A 21,854-nucleotide genomic window follows, 5' to 3' on the forward strand; every position below is an offset into this window, starting at 1 on the left:
AGTTTTACTACAGGACACATGGTAATGACTGTATCATCTGTCATGGCTGATAGGATACATCAGAGAAGCTGAAACATTAGGGGGATGTATAAAACTTGCAAATAAAACAATAAAAACTGCTGACCGTTCTTTTACTTTAATAAATAGCATTTGAAAATTGTATAGGAAAATTTTATTGGTCAATTATTCCACTTTTCCTTGGCCTTTTTTATACCGCTCTCTCATTGCATCTCATCCACCTGTTTTCAGCAGGTATGCAATACGACCATAAAGTATCAGTATTGCAAGAAGTTAAAGGGGTTCTTCAGGTGCGCATCGCTCCCGACCCAAGACTTCCTGCTTTGCAAGTGGCAGTGCGCTCCTGAAAAGTGACAGTTTTGACCCCCAGCATAGTCACACCATTACTCCAAACTATGCACTGTCGCTGGCTGCTAGCACAGACAGCTCTACATCTGTAGCATGTGAGAAGTGTATTGGCAATGAGGCTGGTCAGATCCAGCAATCTGGTCAACTTCTCAAAGCTGCAAACAGGTTGTATAGTATAGAGGCTGCTATCGGTGTGAGCGAGCATCTTACATCGGTAACCGGCCACTCTGAGATATTTTTGCTTTCATTTGAGAACTTGAGGAAAGTGAGTTTCAATGCTCCTTTCATTTGGAGTGGGTGCTGTGTGTCGGCCTTTGTTACTGTGGTTTTGTGCTGGTTCGGCAGTGTGGTCCGGAGTCATGAGGACTCAGTCTTGCAGCATGGGCGCTATGAGGCACAAGGTCATACGCTCTGCTGGTTTATTGTCACTGAGGCAGGGGTTAGCAAATGATGATGCTCCTTTAAGGCAATAGAAGTTACGACCCACTGAGAGGTTCGCTGTGACGTGGCGATGGGCTTCATACCGTCTGATCAGAATATTAAACTAAGAAACTCATGTTCATTTATATATAATTTTGCTTAGCGGCGTTAGATCAATGTATGATTTTTGGAGGTGCTTTCCACTCTCTTTTTTAGCATATTGTAATCAATTTATCAAATGTTGCAAGCTAATGAATTTGTTTTCCCAACAAATTGAAACTTTTTTTATTCAATTAATTGTGTACATTTTCCATTCTAATAAAAGAAGACCAATGCATATTATAAATGAGTTTGCCTTACTTAAGACATTTATGACTAGGGTTGGATGAATGAATTTATTTAAGTGGAATTGCATTCCATTGTACTGAGCTGTAGAGGACCTGAAAAAGGTTAAAAAAAGCAAAAAAAAACTACTAACTCATAGCACATCTTTCAGGACGACTCCTCTGCCCATACGATTCTCGCCGCTGCGTGCTGAAATCTCGACCTTTTCATGCATGCTAGTCTGGGACTTCAAGTTGTGACAAAGCATGCACAGGGACATCCTGGGCCTAATCATGGCTAGAAGTGTGCCACAACCTTAGAAGCATTCTCTGGACTGGGATTTCTGGCCCTGACGAGGCCTGAGACATCCCTACCTAAGTGCAGTTGGAAGTCCCAGCCTGGCGTGAAGATTCTCGAGTTTTACAGCGAGCGACGCTGAGAACCGTATGGGGAAAAGTGAGCAGTGGAAGTAAGCAGTGAGGTATTAGTTGTTTTTTTTCTACATCTCACACTTATTATGATCTAGGGTTTCTCCAGACCCCAAAGCACAAAAGGAACTTTCAATTTGTGATTAAATGGTGGGTGGGAGGAACAAAACACAGGACAGGAACTTGTTATGAATTGTGGGAAGAGAGGACACAAGACAAGGACTTATAAAAAATTGTTATGAGAAAGGACACAGGACAGGGACAGGAACTTATAGGAGGTGTCCACTACTCAGACAACCCCTATTCAATCCCTATGTTTCCCCCCAGTAAAATAATAACATCTACACTCACTTCCGGTGGCGCCGCCATTCCAGTGGTGTCAGTACAAGCTTTCTCGTGAAATGCGTGACATTATATTAGACAATCTCTGCAGCCAATCAGAACTAGTTTCACTCTCCCCTCCTTTGGACAAATCAAAGATCAGAGGGATGTCAGAGAGCCGCCGCATCTTTCACTTCCTCCAGATGTCTGGATTTGTGAATCAGGGGAAAGTAAAGCCAGTGCTGTTTGGCCACAGAGATTGCTTGACATAAAATTGTCAGGCGATCCCCTGGATAGCCAGTGCAGAACAGGGCATGTATTCAGTATAACCTTTTTGCTTTTTAAAATTTACTGCAAAAAGGTGCAAGAGGTGTCTTATCCACACTACAGTATAGTACAATATATAAATATATAACGCTTTTTAAATATAAGGTAAAATATTTATTCTATACTTACAGTTTTGCTTCTAGTGTTGCCAAGGTTTGTAATACAACCAACCACACACAGAAAATCCCTTGGCCCATTCTGCAAGTGAACATGGCAGTGACTTCTGTGAGTGAGATATAATCTTTACAGAACAGGACAGTGACTTCAGCATGTTAAGCAATATTTACACCCCTGGATAAACTTGTAGTTGTATGCACACCATGGACATTGCACAGGAACTTTGCATATCAAATATTTGTTAAGCACTGACTTGTCAGATAAAGGCTTTTGAACATATTTCTCATTAATAAAACACAAAATGGACCCAGATATGAACTGATTAACCCTAAGAGAATGTCGTATGTAGGAGTCTTTATACATATAATGTTTCAATTAGTAATAAAGACATGCAACCTTCATTTACAGGGAGTTCATTAAGGAATTTCCAATTTCGTAAACATATAAATATTTTTATTTAAGTAAATTAATTTTTATGGATGAAAAATGTTCTATCTATTAAAAAAATACTTTTTAGAAACAATATTTAAAACGTCCTGTAAAGTGAAATCACCGTCCAAGATTTCTGATCGTGTTAGGGTTGGCGGATTGCACTAAATAAAATCTAAGCTCTGTTACTTCACAGAGAGGTACTGCTCAAAGTATACTAAGTACTATACATTGTTAACGTCACAGGGAAGTTAGCACGTAAATTGAGCTAGATCTGCAACTAAACTGTGCCAACCACACACACGAGTGAAGCAGATGCTGAGCCGATAGAAAGAACTCTTATGATGCTAGGTACAATACCCTGTTGCCTTTATAGAGAAGTATAGCATAAGGGTTGAGCTTGCTCTGTAACTGAACTGTGCTAACCGCACAGACGAGCAAAACAGATGCTAAGCCAAGCGGCAAGTTACCCCAGTCCTGATACTACTGAACCTATGCCTGACCGGTACCCTAAGCATGTAGCAGACTAAAGACTCGGGAGTTAAGCCATGGGTACGAAGCCGCTTAAGTGTGGAACCTGCCTACCAACGTGTACACTCATAAAGCGACACACCCAAACGTGTAGTGGTAGATTAACCCCCAAAACACACACCAAACATAAATGACACTGGTACGCCCGCGTTTGCTGCCGAAAGCCTTTTATATGCGACCCAAAACACTCATGCTCAGTCGGTTGAGGAGTCACTCGCGGGCCAATCCAGGGCTGCCACATCACCACAGCAGCTAATGTCTGACCACCAATAAGAAGATGCCACATCACGGACATGCGTAGTAATATGATGTTGGATCTTTAGACTCAAGAGCGCAAATGTAGGTATGTGAGCCAACTGGGGGGTGACCCCTTTCTTCGTCGCTAACAGACTTGAGACAGAGTCCAAGGTGCGTCCAACAGTTCTTCTTTATTGGTCGTACTCTTACGACCCACAGCACCACACAGCAGCTGCATGACAAACTCGCAGCCCCAGACAGCAGCTGCTCATCCCTGCACACAGGCCCGGGTACCTTCACTTGCCTCCTCTCCGCTATGATGTCCCTCGTGGCTCTTTCACTGTGGCTGCCCAAGGCCTACCACCACAGTGCTTCGCCTGCCTGAGTCCGTCCGTCTTGTGGTACCCCCCCAGGCTCTCTCTCTGTCTGCGGCTTCTCCTGTCAGTCACCCCCCTGACCGTCTTCCTCAGCAGTCCTTCCTGGAGCTTTTCCTGTCTCTTCCTTTAGTCTCCTCTTCTGAGCTCCCCTAACTGGACTGACCCTTCTAGAACTCTCTGCCTTCTATATATATCCCCTCTCTCTGGGAATTCCCTTCTAGAGTTCCTGTAACCTCGCCCCCCATGACTGTGCGTTTTCATAGCCATAAGCTGATCTTAAGTCCTTTTCTCACAGCTCTCTACTCCCATCTTGTGGCCAAACTGCAGTACTACACCTTCCTTCATTTCTGCTGTCCTTGGTCTCCCCCTAGTGGCAAAAACCCTGTACTACAACATCCTTCCCCTCTAACTAGCTGTCTCCCACCTTCCTATACAGCAGTCCATGTCCAGCATATTGTACAGTAACCCTTCCTGCTGCAGACAGGTCCGTACGTCAGTCCACCTCCCCTACACAAGGCTGCACCTGTATATCACTATTTTTTGATGCAAATAACATTTCAAAAACAATTATACATATTATACAGTACACAGTGTCAACTTACACTACTTTGGATGGGTACAACATTTACCCAATTCCTTGCAACATTCTACATTAATTATCATCCTACACTTAAACAATTCATCAGTTCCATTACCTAGTTACTAAAGAACTACTCTGGGTATAAAACTATTCACTCTTTCTTTCTCATTATATCTATATCTCTATCTATCAGCACCATTATGCAACATTGCAAACATTGTCTAAAACACTTTTTTCTTTGTATAAACAACGGTGCGCCCCCTTCCTTTAAGGAGAGCACTCCCATACATCCCCGCTGCATCAAGAGTAGGGTATTTCACCCTGAGGGGACGCGGAACAGTCCCCATGCTGCGCAACATTGCACAGCAGTCCCAGTAGTCCATTTTTTTAAGGATACTCCGGGCCACCTCCTGATGGCTGATGTTCTGCCGGAAGCAAGGAACTCCACAGCCGTGGAGCCTCCGGGATGCTTGAAGTGTCTCTGGGCCCCGAGTGTCCCTGATGTCCGAGACCCAGGAGTCCTTCATCTTTTTCGTGGAGCAGCGCCCAGATCTCCCGCTCTTTGGCCTTCTTCTGCTCAATGACCTCTGCAACCCAAGCGGAGGGTCCGGTGTAGGCCACAGAGTCCAGCGGGTGGGCCGCGATCGGAGTCGAGAGCGGGGCAGAGGCGGCCGCAGGCACCGGGGAGCAGGCTGCAACCGGAGTCACGGACGGGGCAGAGGCCTCCACAGGCGTTGGCGGGTAGGCCGCAGCCGGGACCAAGGTGGTCGCGGGCACCAACAAGTAGGCCGCAGCCAAGGCCGCGGATGGAGCAGCAGTGGCCCCGGATGCCGGTGAGTAGGCTGCGGCGATTTGGGGCGGGGCTGAAGTGGCAGCAGGCCCCGGTGGATAGGCCACTGCCGGAAGATGGAGCGTGGCAAGGGCGGCCGCAGGTCGTTCCGTGCCAGCGACATGGGACGAGGTGCCACCGGGCGGGACGGCTCAGGATCATTGACAGGAGCCACGAAGTCATCTGGGGCCGGGGTCGCTGGAGAGCGGGAGGTCGGGCGGGAGGTCGGGTGGGAGGTCGAGCGGGGAGGCCGAGGGCTGGTGTCAGGGCCCTGGGGCCTGTCTTGTGCATAGGGTGTGGGGGCGGGATCTGCCTGCGGTGCCGCCGGCTGGGAACGCTCACCTTCCCCGGTGCCGCGGCTCCCGGCAGGCTGTCCCGCAGCTCCTTCAGCAGCCATTGATCTTCACCCTGCTGTCCAGCAGGGCCAGCCTCCAGGCCCGATGGTTCCGCAGGGAGAACCCGTGAAGATTCCTCCAGTGGCTGTTCAAGCAGGGTCCGGGGTACTGAGAGTGGCTCCCAGGGGCAGGTCTCCCGACGGGACTCGATCTCCTGATGCCACTTCCATTCCAGGCGTCCGAGGCCATGGCAGCTGCAGCATTGCATCTCGTCCGAGTTCCAGAAGCTCAATGGCACCAAGCAGCCGCACCCAGCCTCTTCACTTGGGCCACTCCCGCTCTTGGGTGGGGCGTTAGTTGGCCTCTCCACCCATCTCCCAGGGTTCAGCATGAAACGACAGTTATCTCCAGCTGTACACCGCTCCCCCCAGGGGCAGGTGCGACATAGTCCCAGATTGTCCAATGTAGCTGCAAACTCCTGTGCTTCTTTTTGGTGCTGAAATGCCACAGCCATTTTGCTAAGGCCGTTTTCTGCTCCGAATCCCCCTGACGGAAACCAGCAATCCAGAACACAGCCCAGGTTTGTAATCCACAGGGACAAATCTTCAACCCGTACAGCTTGGGGTCCTTTGGTACTTCGGTGCAGGCTTACCGCAGAAGATGATGTATTTGCGGCAATGATCCTGCCGACTACGCCAAATGTAGGTAGGTGAGCCAACTGGGGGGTGACCCCTTTCATCGCAGCGAACAGACTTGAGACAGAGTCCAAGGTGCGTCCAACAGGTTCTCTTTATTGGTTGTACTCTCACGACCCGCAGCACCACACAGCAGCTGCATGACAAACTCGCAGCCCCACACAGCAGCTGCTCATCTCCGCACACAGGCCCGGGTACCTTCACTTGCCTCCTCTCCTCTATGATGTCCCTCGTGGCTTTTTCACTGTGGCTGCCCTAGGCCTACCACCACAGCGCTTCGCCTGCCTGAGTCCCTCCGTCTTGTGGTACCCCCCAGGCTCTTTCTCTGTCTGCGGCTTCTCTTGTCAGAGTCACCCCCCTGACCGTCTTCCTCAGCAGTCCTTCCTGGAGCCTCTCCTGTCTCTTCTTTTAGTCTCCTCTTCTGAGCTCCCCTCTCTGGACTGACCCTTCTAGAACTATCTGCCTTCTATGTATATCCTCTCTCTCTCTTGGAATTCCCCTCTAGAGTTCCTGTAACCCCGCCCCCCATGACTGTGCGTTTTCGTAGCCATAAGCTGATCTTAAGTCCTTTTCTCACAGCTCTCTACTCCCATCTTGTGGCCAAACTGCAGTACTACACCTTCCTTCATTTCTGCTGTCCTTGGTCTCCCCCTAGTGGCAAAAACCCTGTACTACAACATCCTTCCCCTCTAACTAGCTGTCTCCCACCTTCCTATACAGCAGTCCATGTCCAGCTTATTGTACAGTAACCCTTCCTGCTGCAGACAGGTCCGTACGTCAGTCCACCTCCCCTACACAAGGATGCACCTGTATATCACTATTTACCATAGACTTGGCTAGAGAGCCAGCAGTAACTAAATATATACCACGAGACTGAGCAAGATGCTGGGACTGACGTCTGTGCTATGCAGCAACCGCAGCAGCCGTACCTGAATGAGAGACCACAGTACTAGATAATGCTTGGAATCTATCCCGCGTAGTGGTAGAATCCCAACACCTAACATTACCCCCCTGATAGCATCACCCCGGTGACGTTCACCACGCTCAAAGGCCGCAATAAGCTGAGAGGCACGAATGTGCTCAATAGGTTCCCAAGTCCATGACCCTTCCAGTCAACCCCCCAAATTTTTTTTACCACGCACCACCTTGGACCCGATAATAGCATTGACCTCAAAATCATCACGGACGTATTCGAAACCCCAGCAGGAGTCCCAGAAAGCAGGGCCATATACACGGGTTTTAAAAGAGACACATGAAAAGTGTCGGTGATATTCAAGTGCAGTGGAAGACTGAGGCGATAAACTAAAGGATTCACATGCTCAAGAACCATGAAAGGACCTAAGCAAATTTAGTGGACTTTACACAAAGCTTGATGTTATGAGCTGACAGCCACACTAAATCCCCCGGGGTGAAGGCTGGAGAAGGTCGCCGATTCACGTCGGTGGAAGCCCTCATTCTCTCCTTTGACACTCTAATTGCATCCTGCGTGCGGTCCCAGATGTCACGAGCCTCTACTGCCCAGTCCACCACCCTCAGGTCGGATGACGACACGGGCATGGGCACAAGGACACGCGGATGCTGACCGTAGTTCCGGAGAAATGGAGTCTGCTCCGTGGAATCTGAGATGGCATTGTTTAAAGCAAATTCTACCCATTGCAGCAGGGATGACCAGTTGTCATGCCTGGCGAACACAAAATGCCTTAGATAAATGACCAGAGTCTGATTGATCCTCTCCACCAGCCCATTCGTCTCAAGATGATATGCGGAAGACAAATTGAGCTCTATACTGAGCAGGCGACAAAGCTTCCTCCAGAAACGAAATGCGAACTTAGGACCCTGGTCACTGACAAGCTTGTCAGGGATCACATGAAGACGGAATACATGCTTAATAAACAATAACGCCAGAGCCCGTGCAGTTGGTATACGAGGAAGAGGAACCAGGTGTACCATTTTGGAAAAATGATTGGTGATGACCCAAATGACCTTATTATTATGAGACTTTGGCAGATCTACTATAAAGTCCATCCCAACCATCTCCAAGGGCCTATTTGCCACAGGCAAGGGATAGAGGAAGCCTGCGGGTCTCTGCCTGGAAGGCCAATTCCTGACACACGAGACACAGGCTTGCACCTAATCGTTCACATCTCGCATCATCCTAGGCCACTAATAAGACCTCTTTAGAAGTTCAGTGGTCCTTTTGATGACAAAATGACCACCCAATTTAGAGGTGTGTGCCCACGAGAGAACATCCGACTGCAGATTAGGTGGTACAAAAGATTTGCCCGGAGGTACCTGCTCTAGAGAAACTGGTGCCACCGATCAAAGGCTCTCCGAAGGGACTATTAGACATGGCTCGTCCCCATTCTCAGATGAGACTACTAAACAAGACAGGGCATCGGCACGTAAATTCCTCTCCCCAGACAAAAAAATGGATGGTAAAATTGAACCGGGAGAAGAATAAGGACCACCTGCCCTGGCAAGAATTCAGCCATTGGGCAGTCTGAAGGTATAAGAAATTCTTATGGTCCATAAAAAAAAACCTTAAAGGGATGACGAGCTCCCTCCAGGAGATGTCTCCACTCCGAAAAAGCCAATTTCATGGCGAGCAGTTCCCTGTCCCCAATGCAATAATTCCTCTCTGCTGGTGAAAAGGTCTTAGAGAAAAAGAAACACAGATGTTTCCGACCTTGAGCATCCTTTTGATACAGGACTGCCCAACACCAACGGAAGAGGCATCCACCTCCAAAATGAAAGGCTTATTGACATCAGGCCGATGCAGAACTGGCGCCCACACAGCAATGGCATAAAGTGAGACTAGGGACTTTTTTTTTTTTTAAGTGGCGGAGGAATACAGTGCGGAAGGATACCTACCTTCCGTCATTGGGTTACTGCAGCCCGTAGAGAACGGCAGCATCAGCTGATGCTGCAGTTCTCTAACCAAGATCGTCGTGGGACACACTCGTGGACTGCTTCGGATCGTGGGTGAGTATTTTTGTGGTTTGTTATGTTAATATTTATTCCGTAAAAGACAATGGCTTCGGGGAACAATGTGACAAGTATTGGTAAGTATGTTACTCTATGTTATATGTACTGTATGTCTATGTATGTATTGTATGAATGTATTGTATGTAGTATGTATGTAGTATATATGTAGTATGTATGTAGCATGTAGTATATATGTAGTATGCATGTTGCATGCATGTAGTATATATGTAGTATGTATGTTGCATGTAGTATATATGTAGTATGAATGTAGCATGTATGTAGTATGTAGCATGTATGTAGCATGTAATTTTTTTTTTTTTTTTTTTACATTCAACACATTAGCCGGATGATGGGACTACTACTGTCCCATCATTGGCTAATGTGTCAATCACTGTCATGGTAGCAGGCATCGCCCGATGGGACTTGTAGTCCCATCGGACGATGCCTGCACAGACCCCCGAAGCCTGCACAGCCCCCCGGCAGGCCGGCACAGACCACCGGAGCCTGCACAGACCCCCTGGCAGGCCGGAACAGCCCCCCGAAAGGCCCGTACAGACCCCAGAGAGGCTGTACAAGGCAAAAACAGGGTTTTTCTTATTCCGATACCGGAAGTCCCATAGACTTGAATGGGACTTCCGGTATCGGAATCGGCGATACCGATACTTTTTTTTAAGATCGGCCGATCCATTCCGATCCGATACTTTGAAGTATCGGACGGTATCGCTCAACTCTACTCTTAAGCCCTAGATTGCCCTGGGATCTGTGCAAGACAACGGATTTCTCCTCATGCTGTTTGGGAGACTTGGAGCTGATAGGACCCTTTGCTGCTTAAGCATCCACTGAACATGAAACTGTTGCTGACTGAGGTTGTGTGCCCACGTAGCGATTTTTAAGCGTTTTTGCCGCGATTTTTGGAGCGAAAACGCAGTGAAAATGTTTAAAAATCGTGTACAGAACGCCCCCCATGCATTCCTATGGCATTACGCACATGCTGTGCTAATGCTGCGCTTTTTTCCGCGGTGGAATCGCATCGCGGAAAAAATCGCAGCATGCTCATTCTTTTGTGCGGAATCGCAAAGAATTGCCGCGATTCGGCACCCATAGGAATGCATGAGAATCGCTTACTTCCCGCATGTGGCTATGCCAACCATGCGTGAAGTTAAGCGTCTCATGTGCGGTTGGTACCCACGGTGTGGAGGAGAGGAGACTGTCCTCCAGGCCCTGGGTACCATACCCCTGTAAAAAAAAGTATAAAAAATAAAAAATCGGGGTATATTTACCTTCCGGCGTCCCGCGCTGCATTCCCGGCCTAAGCGTTCCCAGTAATGCCTTGCGGCACGGTCCAGTGATGACGTAGTCTCGCGTGACTCTAGCGGTCTCGTGAGATCACTATAGCAACGCGAGACTACGTCATCACAGGTCTCGCAAGGCATTACTGGGAACGCTGTGGCCCGGGATGGCAGCGCGGGACGCCGGAAGGTAAATATACCCCGATTTTTTTTATTTTTTTTTAGCATTTTAACATTCTATCTTTTACTATTGAGGCCGCATAGGCAGCCTCAATAGTAAAAACCTGGTCACACTTGTCAAACACTATGTTTGACGAGTATGACCAACCTGTCAATCACTTTCCAAGCGATGCTTCAAATCGCTTGGAAAGTGCTTGAATATCGCACATGAAAATCGCGGCAAAATCGCGATCATAATCGCAGTGAAATCACGCGGAAAAAAACGCGCGATTTCTGGGAAGGAGTCCGGTTTTTGGTGTGCGTTTTAACACGCACCGTGGGCACATAGCCTGACACTTATTCACAGAACTCTCATCTCAGAAATCCTTTCCCTTTTTATCTGATTTAACCCCTCCCAGTATATGGCTGTTCCCAATCTGTAAACTAAATCTTACCCTGTACCAAACAGATCAAGGAAGCATATAGCCATAAAATACACATTGCTTTATTGAAATACGTACAAAAGACACAGACAATTGTAAAAAGAGATGGATATCCAAATAGATATCACAGGTACATATGTCTTCATAAAGTATTAAAAATACACTAAGGGGTACAGATCATGTATCAAAAAATCATAGTATAGTACACCTAGTATAGGACATGGGGGGCACAAACAACATATAGCCTATGCAAGATGTACAATGCAACAAATATCACCAACATGTGTGTCACCAGCATGGAGATATATAAGTAACTGAATCATAGGCAGAGAGGATATAATGCACTGCAATGGCAATGATGCTAGGCCAAAATGCTCTAATAGCATCAAAAATATAAAACAGTGTGTTTTAAGAGTTAAATTTGGCCAGAGCAATAAACATTGAAATAAAGATAGAAAGACTCTCTGCAATGTACAGAAAGTGTCTAACCAAAACATACAACATCACGCAGCACATTACTTGCAACTCTATCGGTGCAGTGTACTATGCCGTGTGCCCATAAGTAAGATGTCTGTAAGTGTATGTTTTTGGTCTACATGTTTTTAATTTTTTTGTTTGTAGTTTCTTTTTAGTGTATCGGTTTTTATCACTCCGTTATCATTACATGGTATGCATGGACAACGGGTTGGGATGCCAGTGACTGAAGCATGTCGATGGAAAAATCACTATGTGTCATTACACATTGGACAATATCCGAAAGGAATTGATCTATATCCATGAGGAATCGAGAGAAAACCTGATTGATCCACGGCCTTTTTCTTTGGATCCCTATATGTATAAATACAAGAGATCTTCAATGGGAAACCTCCATATACAGTGGGGCAAAAAAGTATTTAGTCAGTCAGCAATAGTGCAAGTTCCACCACTTAAAAAGATGAGAGGCATCTGTAATTTACATCATAGGTAGACCTCAACTATGGGAGACAAACTGAGAAAAAAAAATCCAGAAAATCACATTGTCTGTTTTTTTTTCATTTTATTTGCATATTATGGTGGAAAATAAGTATTTGGTCAGAAACAAAATTTCATCTCAATACTTTGTGATATATCCTTTGTTGGCAATGACAGAGGTCAAACGTTTTCTTTAAGTCTTCACAAGGTTGCCACACACTGTTGTTGGTATGTTGGCCCATTCCTCCATGCAGATCTCCTCTAGAGCAGTGATGTTTTTGGCTTTTCGCTTGGCAACACGGACTTTCAACTCCCTCCAAAGGTTTTCTATAGGGTTGAGATCTGGAGACTGGCTAGGCCACTCCAGGACCTTGAAATGCTTCTTACGAAGCCACTCCTTCGTTGCCCTGGCGGTGTGCTTTGGATCATTGTCATGTTGAAAGACCCAGCCACGTTTCATATTCAATGCCCTTGCTGATGGAAGGAGGTTTGCACTCAAAATCTCACGATACATGGCCCCATTCATTCTTTCATGTACCCGGATCAGTCGTCCTGGCCCCTTTGCAGAGAAACAGCCCCAAAGCATGATGTTTCCACCACCATGCTTTACAGTAGGTATGGTGTTTGATGGATGCAACTCAGTATTCTTTTTCCTCCAAACACGACAAGTTGTGTTTCTACCAAACAGTTCCAGTTTGGTTTCATCAGACCATAGGACATTCTCCCAAAACTCCTCTGGATCATCCAAATGCTCTCTAGACGGGCCCGGACATGTACAGGCTTAAGCAGTGGGACACGTCTGGCACTGCAGGATCTGAGTCCATGGTGACGTATTGTGTTACTTATGGTAGGCCTTGTTACATTGGTCCCAGCTCTCTGCAGTTCATTCACTAGGTCCCCCCGCGTGGTTCTGGGATTTTTGCTCACCGTTCTTGTGATCATTCTGACCCCACTGGGTGGGATTTTGCGTGGAGCACCAGATCGAGGGAGATTATCAGTGGTCTTGTATGTCTTCCATTTTCTAATTATTGCTCCCACAGTTGATTTCTTCACTCCAAGCTGGTTGGCTATTGCAGATTCAGTCTTCCCAGCCTGGTGCAGGGCTACAATTTTGTTTCTGGTGTCCTTTGACAGCTCTTTGGTCTTCACCATAGTGGAGTTTGGAGTCAGACTGATTGAGGGTGTGCACAGGTGTCTTTTTATACTGATAACAAGTTTAAACAGGTGCCATTACTACAGGTAATGAGTGGAGGAAAGAGGAGACTCTTAAAGAAGAAGTTACAGGTCTGTGAGAGCCAGAAATCTTGATTGCTTGTTTCTGACCAAATACTTATTTTCCACCATAATATGCAAATAAAATGAAAAAAAAACAGACAATGTGATTTTCTGGATTTTTTTTTCTCAGTTTGTCTCCCATAGTTGAGGTCTACCTATGATGTAAATTACAGACGCCTCTCATCTTTTTAAGTGGTGGAACTTGCACTATTGCTGACTGACTAAATACTTTTTTGCCCCACTGTATCTGCATGTTTGCTTCTTTGGGTCTTCAATATGTATACTGTACATCTTTTGGAGGGATTGGTCCCTACATTTTGTTATATTATGTGCTGAGAAGTCTGCAATATATTGAGGATCGGGGGATACCTTAGGCTGTAATGATTTTTCCTATATCTTGTTTATGTGATTAATTTCCCATGTAGGAGAGATTTCTAATTAGTGGCATAAATGAAATAATAACATTGAATTTATCCTATTATACGATAAGATTTTTCAATATACTGATAATTGGTGGATCACTGACTGTATGGATCTCTTATATACCATGGCAAGGTGATTTATGTACCTTATACGTATGTGTACGCCATGTATCCGTATATGAGAATTCCCCGTCTGTTGGTATAATTATATAGTGACACTGAGCCCCTTGCACACTGTCCCTCCCTTATAGCACTCAGCGTACTGTGCACACTCTGCGTGGACACGTTCGCTGGATGGGCTAAGACCGCCTCTCTGCCCTGACATGCCGGGCGAAGGAGTGGCTTGCCTGTCCACGACGTCATCCCGCAGCATGGTGCGTCGTCTTGGTAACGCGTCCTCCCTGGCCTGACTCTGCCGCCTCCACATCATGACGTGTCTGATGAGGGAGCGGCTGAATGGCCAGGAGGCGCGCTCCATGATGACGTCACACGACGGGCGCTGCGCGATCTTACACATGTAAGAGATTTTCTGTAATTATGCCATTATATATGTCCATATGTACCTTGTACCCTCATTCACTTACCTCCCAGGACGAAGCTAAGGCGAAACGCGCGTCGGGGACTGCGGTATCACAGGTCATATGCTCGTTTCTTATTTCTTAGGGATTGCTGCAACACATTTGGGACAGGGGAACTGATGCCATGTGAGCACCAATGTTGATCTCTATGTGTATTGTTCTGGCAGCATTTAACTCTGAGCACGCACTGTTAGACACTTTCTGTGTCATTAGATCATTATGGCTTAGCATTAATTGCTAGTGTATTGTACTATATGCTCTCTGCTCATAATCTATTTAGGTATACAGACTGAATTTATTGACATGCTTATGTACATTGCAGAGAGTCTTTCTATCTTTATTTCAATGTTTATTGCTCTGGCCAAATTTAACTCTTAAAACACACTGTTTTATATTTTTGATGCTATTAGAGCATTTTGGCCTAGCATCATTGCCAATGCAGTGCATTATATCCTCTCTGCCTATGATTCAGTTACTTATATATCTCCATGCTGGTGACACACATGTTGGTGATATTTGTTGCAGTGTACATCTTGCATAGGCTATATGTTGTTTGTGCCCCCTATGTCCTATACTAGGTGTACTATACTATGATATTTTGATACATGATCTGTACCCCTTGGTGTATTTTTAATACTTTGTGAAGGCATATGTACCTGTGATATCTATTTGGATATCCATCTCTTTTTACAATTGTCTGTGTCTTTTGTACGTATTTCAATAAAGCAATGTGTATTTTATGGCTATATGCTTCCTTGAACTGTTTGGTACATATATTTGTTGGGAAGTGCCATTTTCTTCAGGCCCAAATTGTGGAAATATAAATCTTACCCTGACTGCTGCTAAACTGTATTCCTGTGCCTTGTAATAGTTTCCCTGTGGACAGCCCTCCCCAATCCCAGGGGACAGCCTTGAGGTAAGACCTCCAGGAAATCCGAGACAGAAAACAACCTTAAGGCCACGTTCACACTGTCAGTATTGGTCAGTATTTTACATCAGTATTTGTATCCAAAACCAGAAGTGGAACAATCAGAGGAAAAGTATAATAGAAACACATCACCACTTCTGTCCTTTTCACCCGTTCCTGGTTTTGCCTTACAAATACTGATGTAAAATACTGAACGTGTAAGCGTGGCTTAAGGAAAAAATGTAGTTTTATATAAAACATCTATTAGACACAAACATATGGGCCATGCACACAGCGAACAAGTCTGTATGACAGTGTTCACACCACCAAAAGACTGAAACACAGAAAAACACAGTAGAACAAACGTATAAAAATACTCTATTATAAAGAAGTAACAGTAAACAGCAAGTGCTAGCATAAAGATGATAACAATACAGGGTATTTGGTTGATACGTTTTTTGTAAAAAATGTATACTACATCGCTCTACCAAACGTCAAGGTATACTCATATCAGAGCAGTCCCTAACCGATGTATTTAAAAGCCTGATCATGTCTATAGTACCTATATGAGCAGGATTCAGGCAGGTAATGACCGATGTGGACACGCTATGGAAGACTGCTTTTGTGTGCATGGCCAAAATACCCTGTTTTGTTATCATCTTTTTACTAGCACTTGCTGTTTACTTTTACTTTTTTACAGCAGATGTTCTACTGTGTTTTTCTGTGTTTCAATAAAACATCTATTGCAAAAAAATATTACTATACAGTTAAACTTCATCTTGACATGATATCTTCTTCTAACCCCTTACACACAAAGGTATAGGCCAGGTCAAAGGAGAACTGATATGTCCTCATTTGCATAAAAAAATAAAAGATTTTTCATTATTAAGCTAAACTGTATATGTTTTGTATGATTTTTATTTGAACTAAATAAATGTTTATGCAGTTTAATAGGCATTTCAGTGCCCTTTAAATATCATCTTTCTTGGCAACACATTATCCTGTGAATATATTCTGCCAAGAACAATGCACAGGACGATCATTTTATAGACCGTACTGTGCACATGGAAGTGTAGTCACAAACTATATATATTTCAGGACCTTTGGCTGCGTAATGTTTTGAGAGAAATATCAAATAGGAAAATAAAAGAAAAACACAGTGGATCAACTTTGAGCTGTTGCATAATCGTATAATCACATGATTTCAAAATGAAAGTTTACTTTATTTCAGTTGCTTAAACAGCGCCAACATATTCTGCAACACTATACGGTAAGTGACCTCACTGTCATTAGTCCCTGACCTAAGCGGGGCTCAAAATCTGATTTCTTCATTCAGATACACTAAGGTGTATTTCCTAGCAAGCAAGGTAATCTATTGGTATGGTATGTAGGAGGAAACTTTTGCAAACATTGGCATTGTTGCCCATAGTTGGATTTGCTCTCAGGATTTCAATACTGCAAGGTACCGTAATTTTGCTAACCACTGAGCCACTGTGTCACCCACTTTTTTCTCAAATATTTTTCTTTAATCCAAGATCAGACTTGTCCACAAGCTCCAATTCTTTTTTCTTTTAAACTAAATTTTTTGGTCCCTGTTATTTTAGGCTCCAAATACTGTGTCAGAGCCTAGGGGGGGCGATTCATTAAGACTGGTGTGAAAAGAGGACACTGGAGTAAAGTAAGCTGATTCATTACAAGATGTTGGCCTCTTAATGAATTAGGTGCATCTGATATGCAGCATGCCAATCCGGGGGCTGTCATACATTTCTGGAGTACATTGCGCCACTTTAGTGGCATAACTTTTAATACATTTAACGAGTGAACGTAACCACTTCCTGTCCTGCCCATGCTATGTCTCGATTGGTCGCAGTATAAGTCACAATATTTCTATATAGCTTCTTTTTATTCCAAGATCATAATTATCAAAATTGACTTTGTTCATGGGATAACCCTTTTATTAGATTGCCCCCTAAGTCTTTACAACTATGACCTTCACCGGATGGTTAAGAAATACCTTTCAGACCTTACTGATGTTGTCATATGTGCAATCATAACAACAAAAATACCTCGGAAATAATACTGGATAAGTACAAGTTCATCTACAGATAGAAGGTTGCAGTAACAGCTTTATATCCTTGTGTTGATGATATAGTTTGCAAAGAAAGGTCAATGGTAAAGAGGTAGCTACAGAAGCCTGATGAGTAAAAGGAGCTCCTAAAGGAGGAAGCTGCCTACTTGGGAGGAAGAGGATGATTTACAGAAGATGAATGATGTTGATACTGCCGATGTGTGAACTGGACACCTGTTTTTCAAACAAGTAACTGAGTATGCTGTATTTATGCTGTATTGCTGTATTTATTAAAAATAAAATTACAATTAATATTGCCTGTGAAGAAATTATTACTAAGTTCGACCTCCTTCCGACTGTCATGGCGGTAACTCACATTCCTCCTCAGTGCCCCTGTACACACTGTGCAGTTTCTCCCCACGGCATGTCATCCCGCTGAGTCTGTTTCTTGCAGCACTGCTGCATAAGGCTTTCACCAAGCCTCAGGGGCGCATTACCAATCTCTGCAGATATTTAACCCTACTGTGTCGTACAGAGTCTAGCTTCCCTGGCCTATCCTGTGCTAGTAGGGTGTTTATCAGGTAACTCCTGCCACTCCTGACACAAATGTTGGTTCCTATCCTACTAGTGCATGTTTATTGACCCAAATAGCCCTTTATGGTGGGTTTATACTTAGCTCCAGATGGATGCCAGGTGCTACTCCAGGACGTATCTCGGACACATAGTAGCTGACCCCCTATGGGGCAGGAAGCTGTAATTGGAAGGATCAGCTGGTAAGGGTAGACATGGCAGGAACACGGGAATGGTAGGTGCTGGCAGGAGTGGCTGGTATTCAGACAGACATGGTAGGTGCAGGCAGTATGGCTGGTACGCTGGCAGGCACAGCAGTGCACACAGGTACAACTGGTATACATGCAGGCACAGCAGGTGCAGGCAGGTATGGCTGGTATTCAGTCAGACATGGCAGTTGTAAGCAGGTATGGTTAGTATACGGGCAGGCACAGCAGATATACAAGCAGATACTGTAAGATATACTTGAATATTGGACCTGAGAGCTAGCAAGCATGCAAACATGCAAAGTGAACACGTTTCTCGGGCACCTCCCAACAGGCGGAGGTGCCTTAAATAATCAGTGTCAGCCAGCCATTGGCTGGGGATGCTTTAGCATTGTGCACACTGTCGTCCCCGTGCTTGGGGATCTGCTGGCATGCGCAGACCCAAGGAGACAGAAGCATGAAGAGGAAGCGAATGGCGAGGTCTGAGGTGGTGAATGAGTTGGTGTCCCTGCCAGGGAAGAGAGGAGAATACAGGGATGCCAATGCTACAATTTCTATTCTATTTTTTGTTGCCAAAAAAGTTGATAGTTATTGTGACATATTTGTGGTGCATGTGTGGCACCCCTGAGGGTCCTGTAGCCACATTTTTAATGATATGATTATTTGTCATACAATCTTGATATCCAGTCAGGATATGGTTGTTTTAATGTTTTAACGTCTGTTTTACTTTGTCCCAGCCCACGGATGTGTTGTGTTTAACGGGGGGGTATGTGGTGCCCCTGAGGGTCCAGTCGCCACAGAGGTACTGCACCTCAGCCAGAGGTGTGGTACCCCACTCTCGGGTAAGGAGGGGGGCAATACCCAGGACCCACACACTAGCACCCAACACTAGACCTCTTTAGGCCAGGGAGGAATGAGGTAGAGGGTGTGGGTGGAGGAACTAGATAAGGGTAGGACAGCTGGAGAGAAAGCTGACAGTTGGTAGTGGAGAGTTGTCATGGTAACAGGAGTCAGTTGGAGGAGGAATCAGGAAGAGAAAACAGTTGTGAAAGGGACTGAAGGAGAGAAGAAGGGATCCTTGGGGCCAGGGAAGTGAAGAATCCACCTGTGGAGCCCGAATCCAAGCCGATAGTAGTCGATTGGAGGGACCAGGTCGCAGTTGGGGACCGGCCCCAGACTAGTGGAGAGACTGTAAAACTCAGCTAGCAAACCGGAGGCTGGAGTACGTGCGACAGCCAAATCCACACACATTCGCTGAAAAGGCAGCCACATAGGGTCAAGGGGACCAGGAGAACATCGCCCGACAGGATCCTAGGCTGCTGACTCGGAAAACTGTGTGTGAGACGCAGGGCAGGAGAGGCAGGAGCCAGTGCAGTGAGATGACCAGGGAAGGAACAAAAGAAGGGGGTTCTGGTAAAGTGTACTGCAAATTACCCAAGAGCTGGCTGGATCACCGACCCGGAGGACACAGCACTCTGGCTGGGGATTGTAACTTGAAAGACTGTGAATAAAAGTGTGAAGACTGCACCCCGTTGTGTCCTCAGATTTATTTACTGCATCATCTGCCCTGCACTACAACCATTTCCATCACCTTTAACCCTATGACTGCCCTAGGGCCTAGCTTTATCCGTGGAGAGCTCTACCAACTCTGCTGTGTCACCAACTGCCCCAGTGGATCTCAACTGCAGCATCAGCCATATTATCATTGCCGAACACCACGGGTGGCATCACGACTTAATCCCCTATAAATTTTCCCATCTTTATTCCCCTCAGCATTTTTATTGCACGCCCAGGGCCACGGACCGCGTCACTGCTGCCATGATATCCCCTGAAGAACTGACCGGCCCTGACCAAGTACCCCACAGCCTTAGCGGACGTCGCAACTTGACATCACGTACAGGATGTACCGACCCATTATACCAGGTCTTGTGCGCCCAGAGACAATGCAAAAGGGAGTGGTGTAGCTTCCCATTGCGGGCTGGGTTACTAAAAGGCATGAAAAACATGCTCGCCCATTGTGAATACTTCTATGCAGTTAAAACATGTCCATCAGCCAGGGGGATCCACCTCTTAGCCTGGGAAGGTGGGAAAAGAAAAAGGAAAAGGAACCACCCACGGAGTGAGCGGAAGCAGCGTGTGAAGGAGTGGGCGACAAGGAACCCGGAACGCATCATGGCAAGTGGTGGCTGGAAAGATCCAGATCATGGTCTCCCCAGCCAATGGGTTGAACAACTGGACGAGCTGCCTGCAGTGGACCCAGAGTTTCTTGGAGCCGAAGTGGAGGAGCTGAGCTGCCAGCTCCTAAGGTAGCCGATCACCGCAGTGTCGATTTGGAAAGAGGCCCTTCTGGAGAAAGTGTTCGGGCGGTGGGTGGCCTCGCGACCAGCATCCCAGACCCCGGTGGTAGGATACGATAAATTTGTGTTATCCGGTGTGACACTGGAACAGGAACTTTCCCGAACATGAGGTTGCAGACCTTGTAGGAGGAAGTAAAAGTGAAAAAAGAAAAAAAAATATTAATGTGAATAATTAACTAACTTTGTTCTGTCTCCGACATTCAATTTATAATCTCTGATTAATTGTATGTTATATTTGCTGTAATTTACATAGACTGTTTTGTTTTCAGTGTTTTTGGCTCCCTCTAGTGACCAGAGTCATAACCGCAGTCTTATTGTGTTGTTTTACTTTCACTTTGATGCCTGAATCTTTCCCTCCTTTCACAATGCTTTATAGTAGTTTTGCAGTACATCCTGGTAGTTTTGCTGTGCATTCTGGTAGCTTTTGCAATGGATTATGGTAGTTTCCCTCCAGTTTCTCCATTTTCCTTCAGCCTGCATTCAGGAAGCATCTCATATCTCTTCTCCCCTTGTGATCGCATCGCGAGTATGTACTCATGCTTTCTGCAGCTAATTTCTATCTTATTTAGCCTGGTGTTAATTAGTCCTGCCCCTGGTCAGCTATTAGTATAAATGTTAATTCATAATGCATGCTATCTATAAATGTATCTTTGCTACCCTGTACTGATTGTATATGTGTAATACCACGGCCGCCGAGGGGGTAGGCTCATCAGCCACTCCAGTACTCACTGTGCTGGAGGCTGTTCCATCCCTGGTACGCTGCTCACCTTTGAGGTTCAAATGACTACACACAGAGGCTGGAAACAACTTAAACAGTTCAACTTTATTCTCTTCAGGGCACAGCACATCTTAAACGCCATCAGGACTCTTTACACGATACCAACAGTACATGGTCTTCGACAGCAGCACACTACTTCTTCTGTTACAGACGAGTGGACCACACAAGCATCCGAGCACGCCACATGGAACACGGTGAACATGGCACTTCGACCCCTCTTCCTGCGACCGACTTCAGCCCACGAAGATACCTGTCTGCTCAATTATAGTTTACCCCTTTACGGCACTGTTGCTCCTGTACGTGTACTAGGCTTGCAGCTCACTTCACTCTTGAAACAGCTCCCACACTCTAGCTGTCACTTCCACAGGGACTCACTCACTGACGTCCCTGGCTTGACTAATTCCTGACATGGGCTGGTTTCCACAGGCTGGCTTCACTGTCACTTCAGCTCCTCGACTCAGGCTGACTTGACTCCAGAGGCTTTCCTGTTAGCCTCGCTAGCCCCTTATCTCCCAGTCTCTAGGTAAAGGGCCTCCAGTGACACTACTCA

General features: G+C 45.8%; 1 protein-coding gene across 2 annotated transcripts in view; it reads right to left on the reverse strand.

The window, feature by feature from the left end:
• The window catches only part of LOC141049743 (alpha-2-macroglobulin-like), a 434,279-nt gene that overhangs the window by 138,127 nt on the left and 274,298 nt on the right, over positions 1 to 21,854 (reverse strand). Inside the window, exon 1 of one of the 2 annotated variants that reach the window (XM_073546468.1) lies at positions 2,316 to 2,461. The exons of the other annotated variant lie outside the window; for it this stretch is intronic. Within the exon in view, the coding sequence (XP_073402569.1) occupies positions 2,316 to 2,398 (83 nt within the window). The 5' untranslated portion in view covers positions 2,399 to 2,461. Of the gene's footprint in view, positions 1 to 2,315; positions 2,462 to 21,854 lie in introns of those variants that run through there. 2 annotated transcript variants of the gene reach the window in all.

This window comes from Dendrobates tinctorius, unplaced genomic scaffold, assembly GCF_039654945.1.
Source record: "Dendrobates tinctorius isolate UK_male_01 unplaced genomic scaffold, ASM3965494v1 ptg000147l, whole genome shotgun sequence".
Taxonomy (NCBI): Eukaryota; Metazoa; Chordata; class Amphibia; order Anura; family Dendrobatidae; genus Dendrobates; species Dendrobates tinctorius.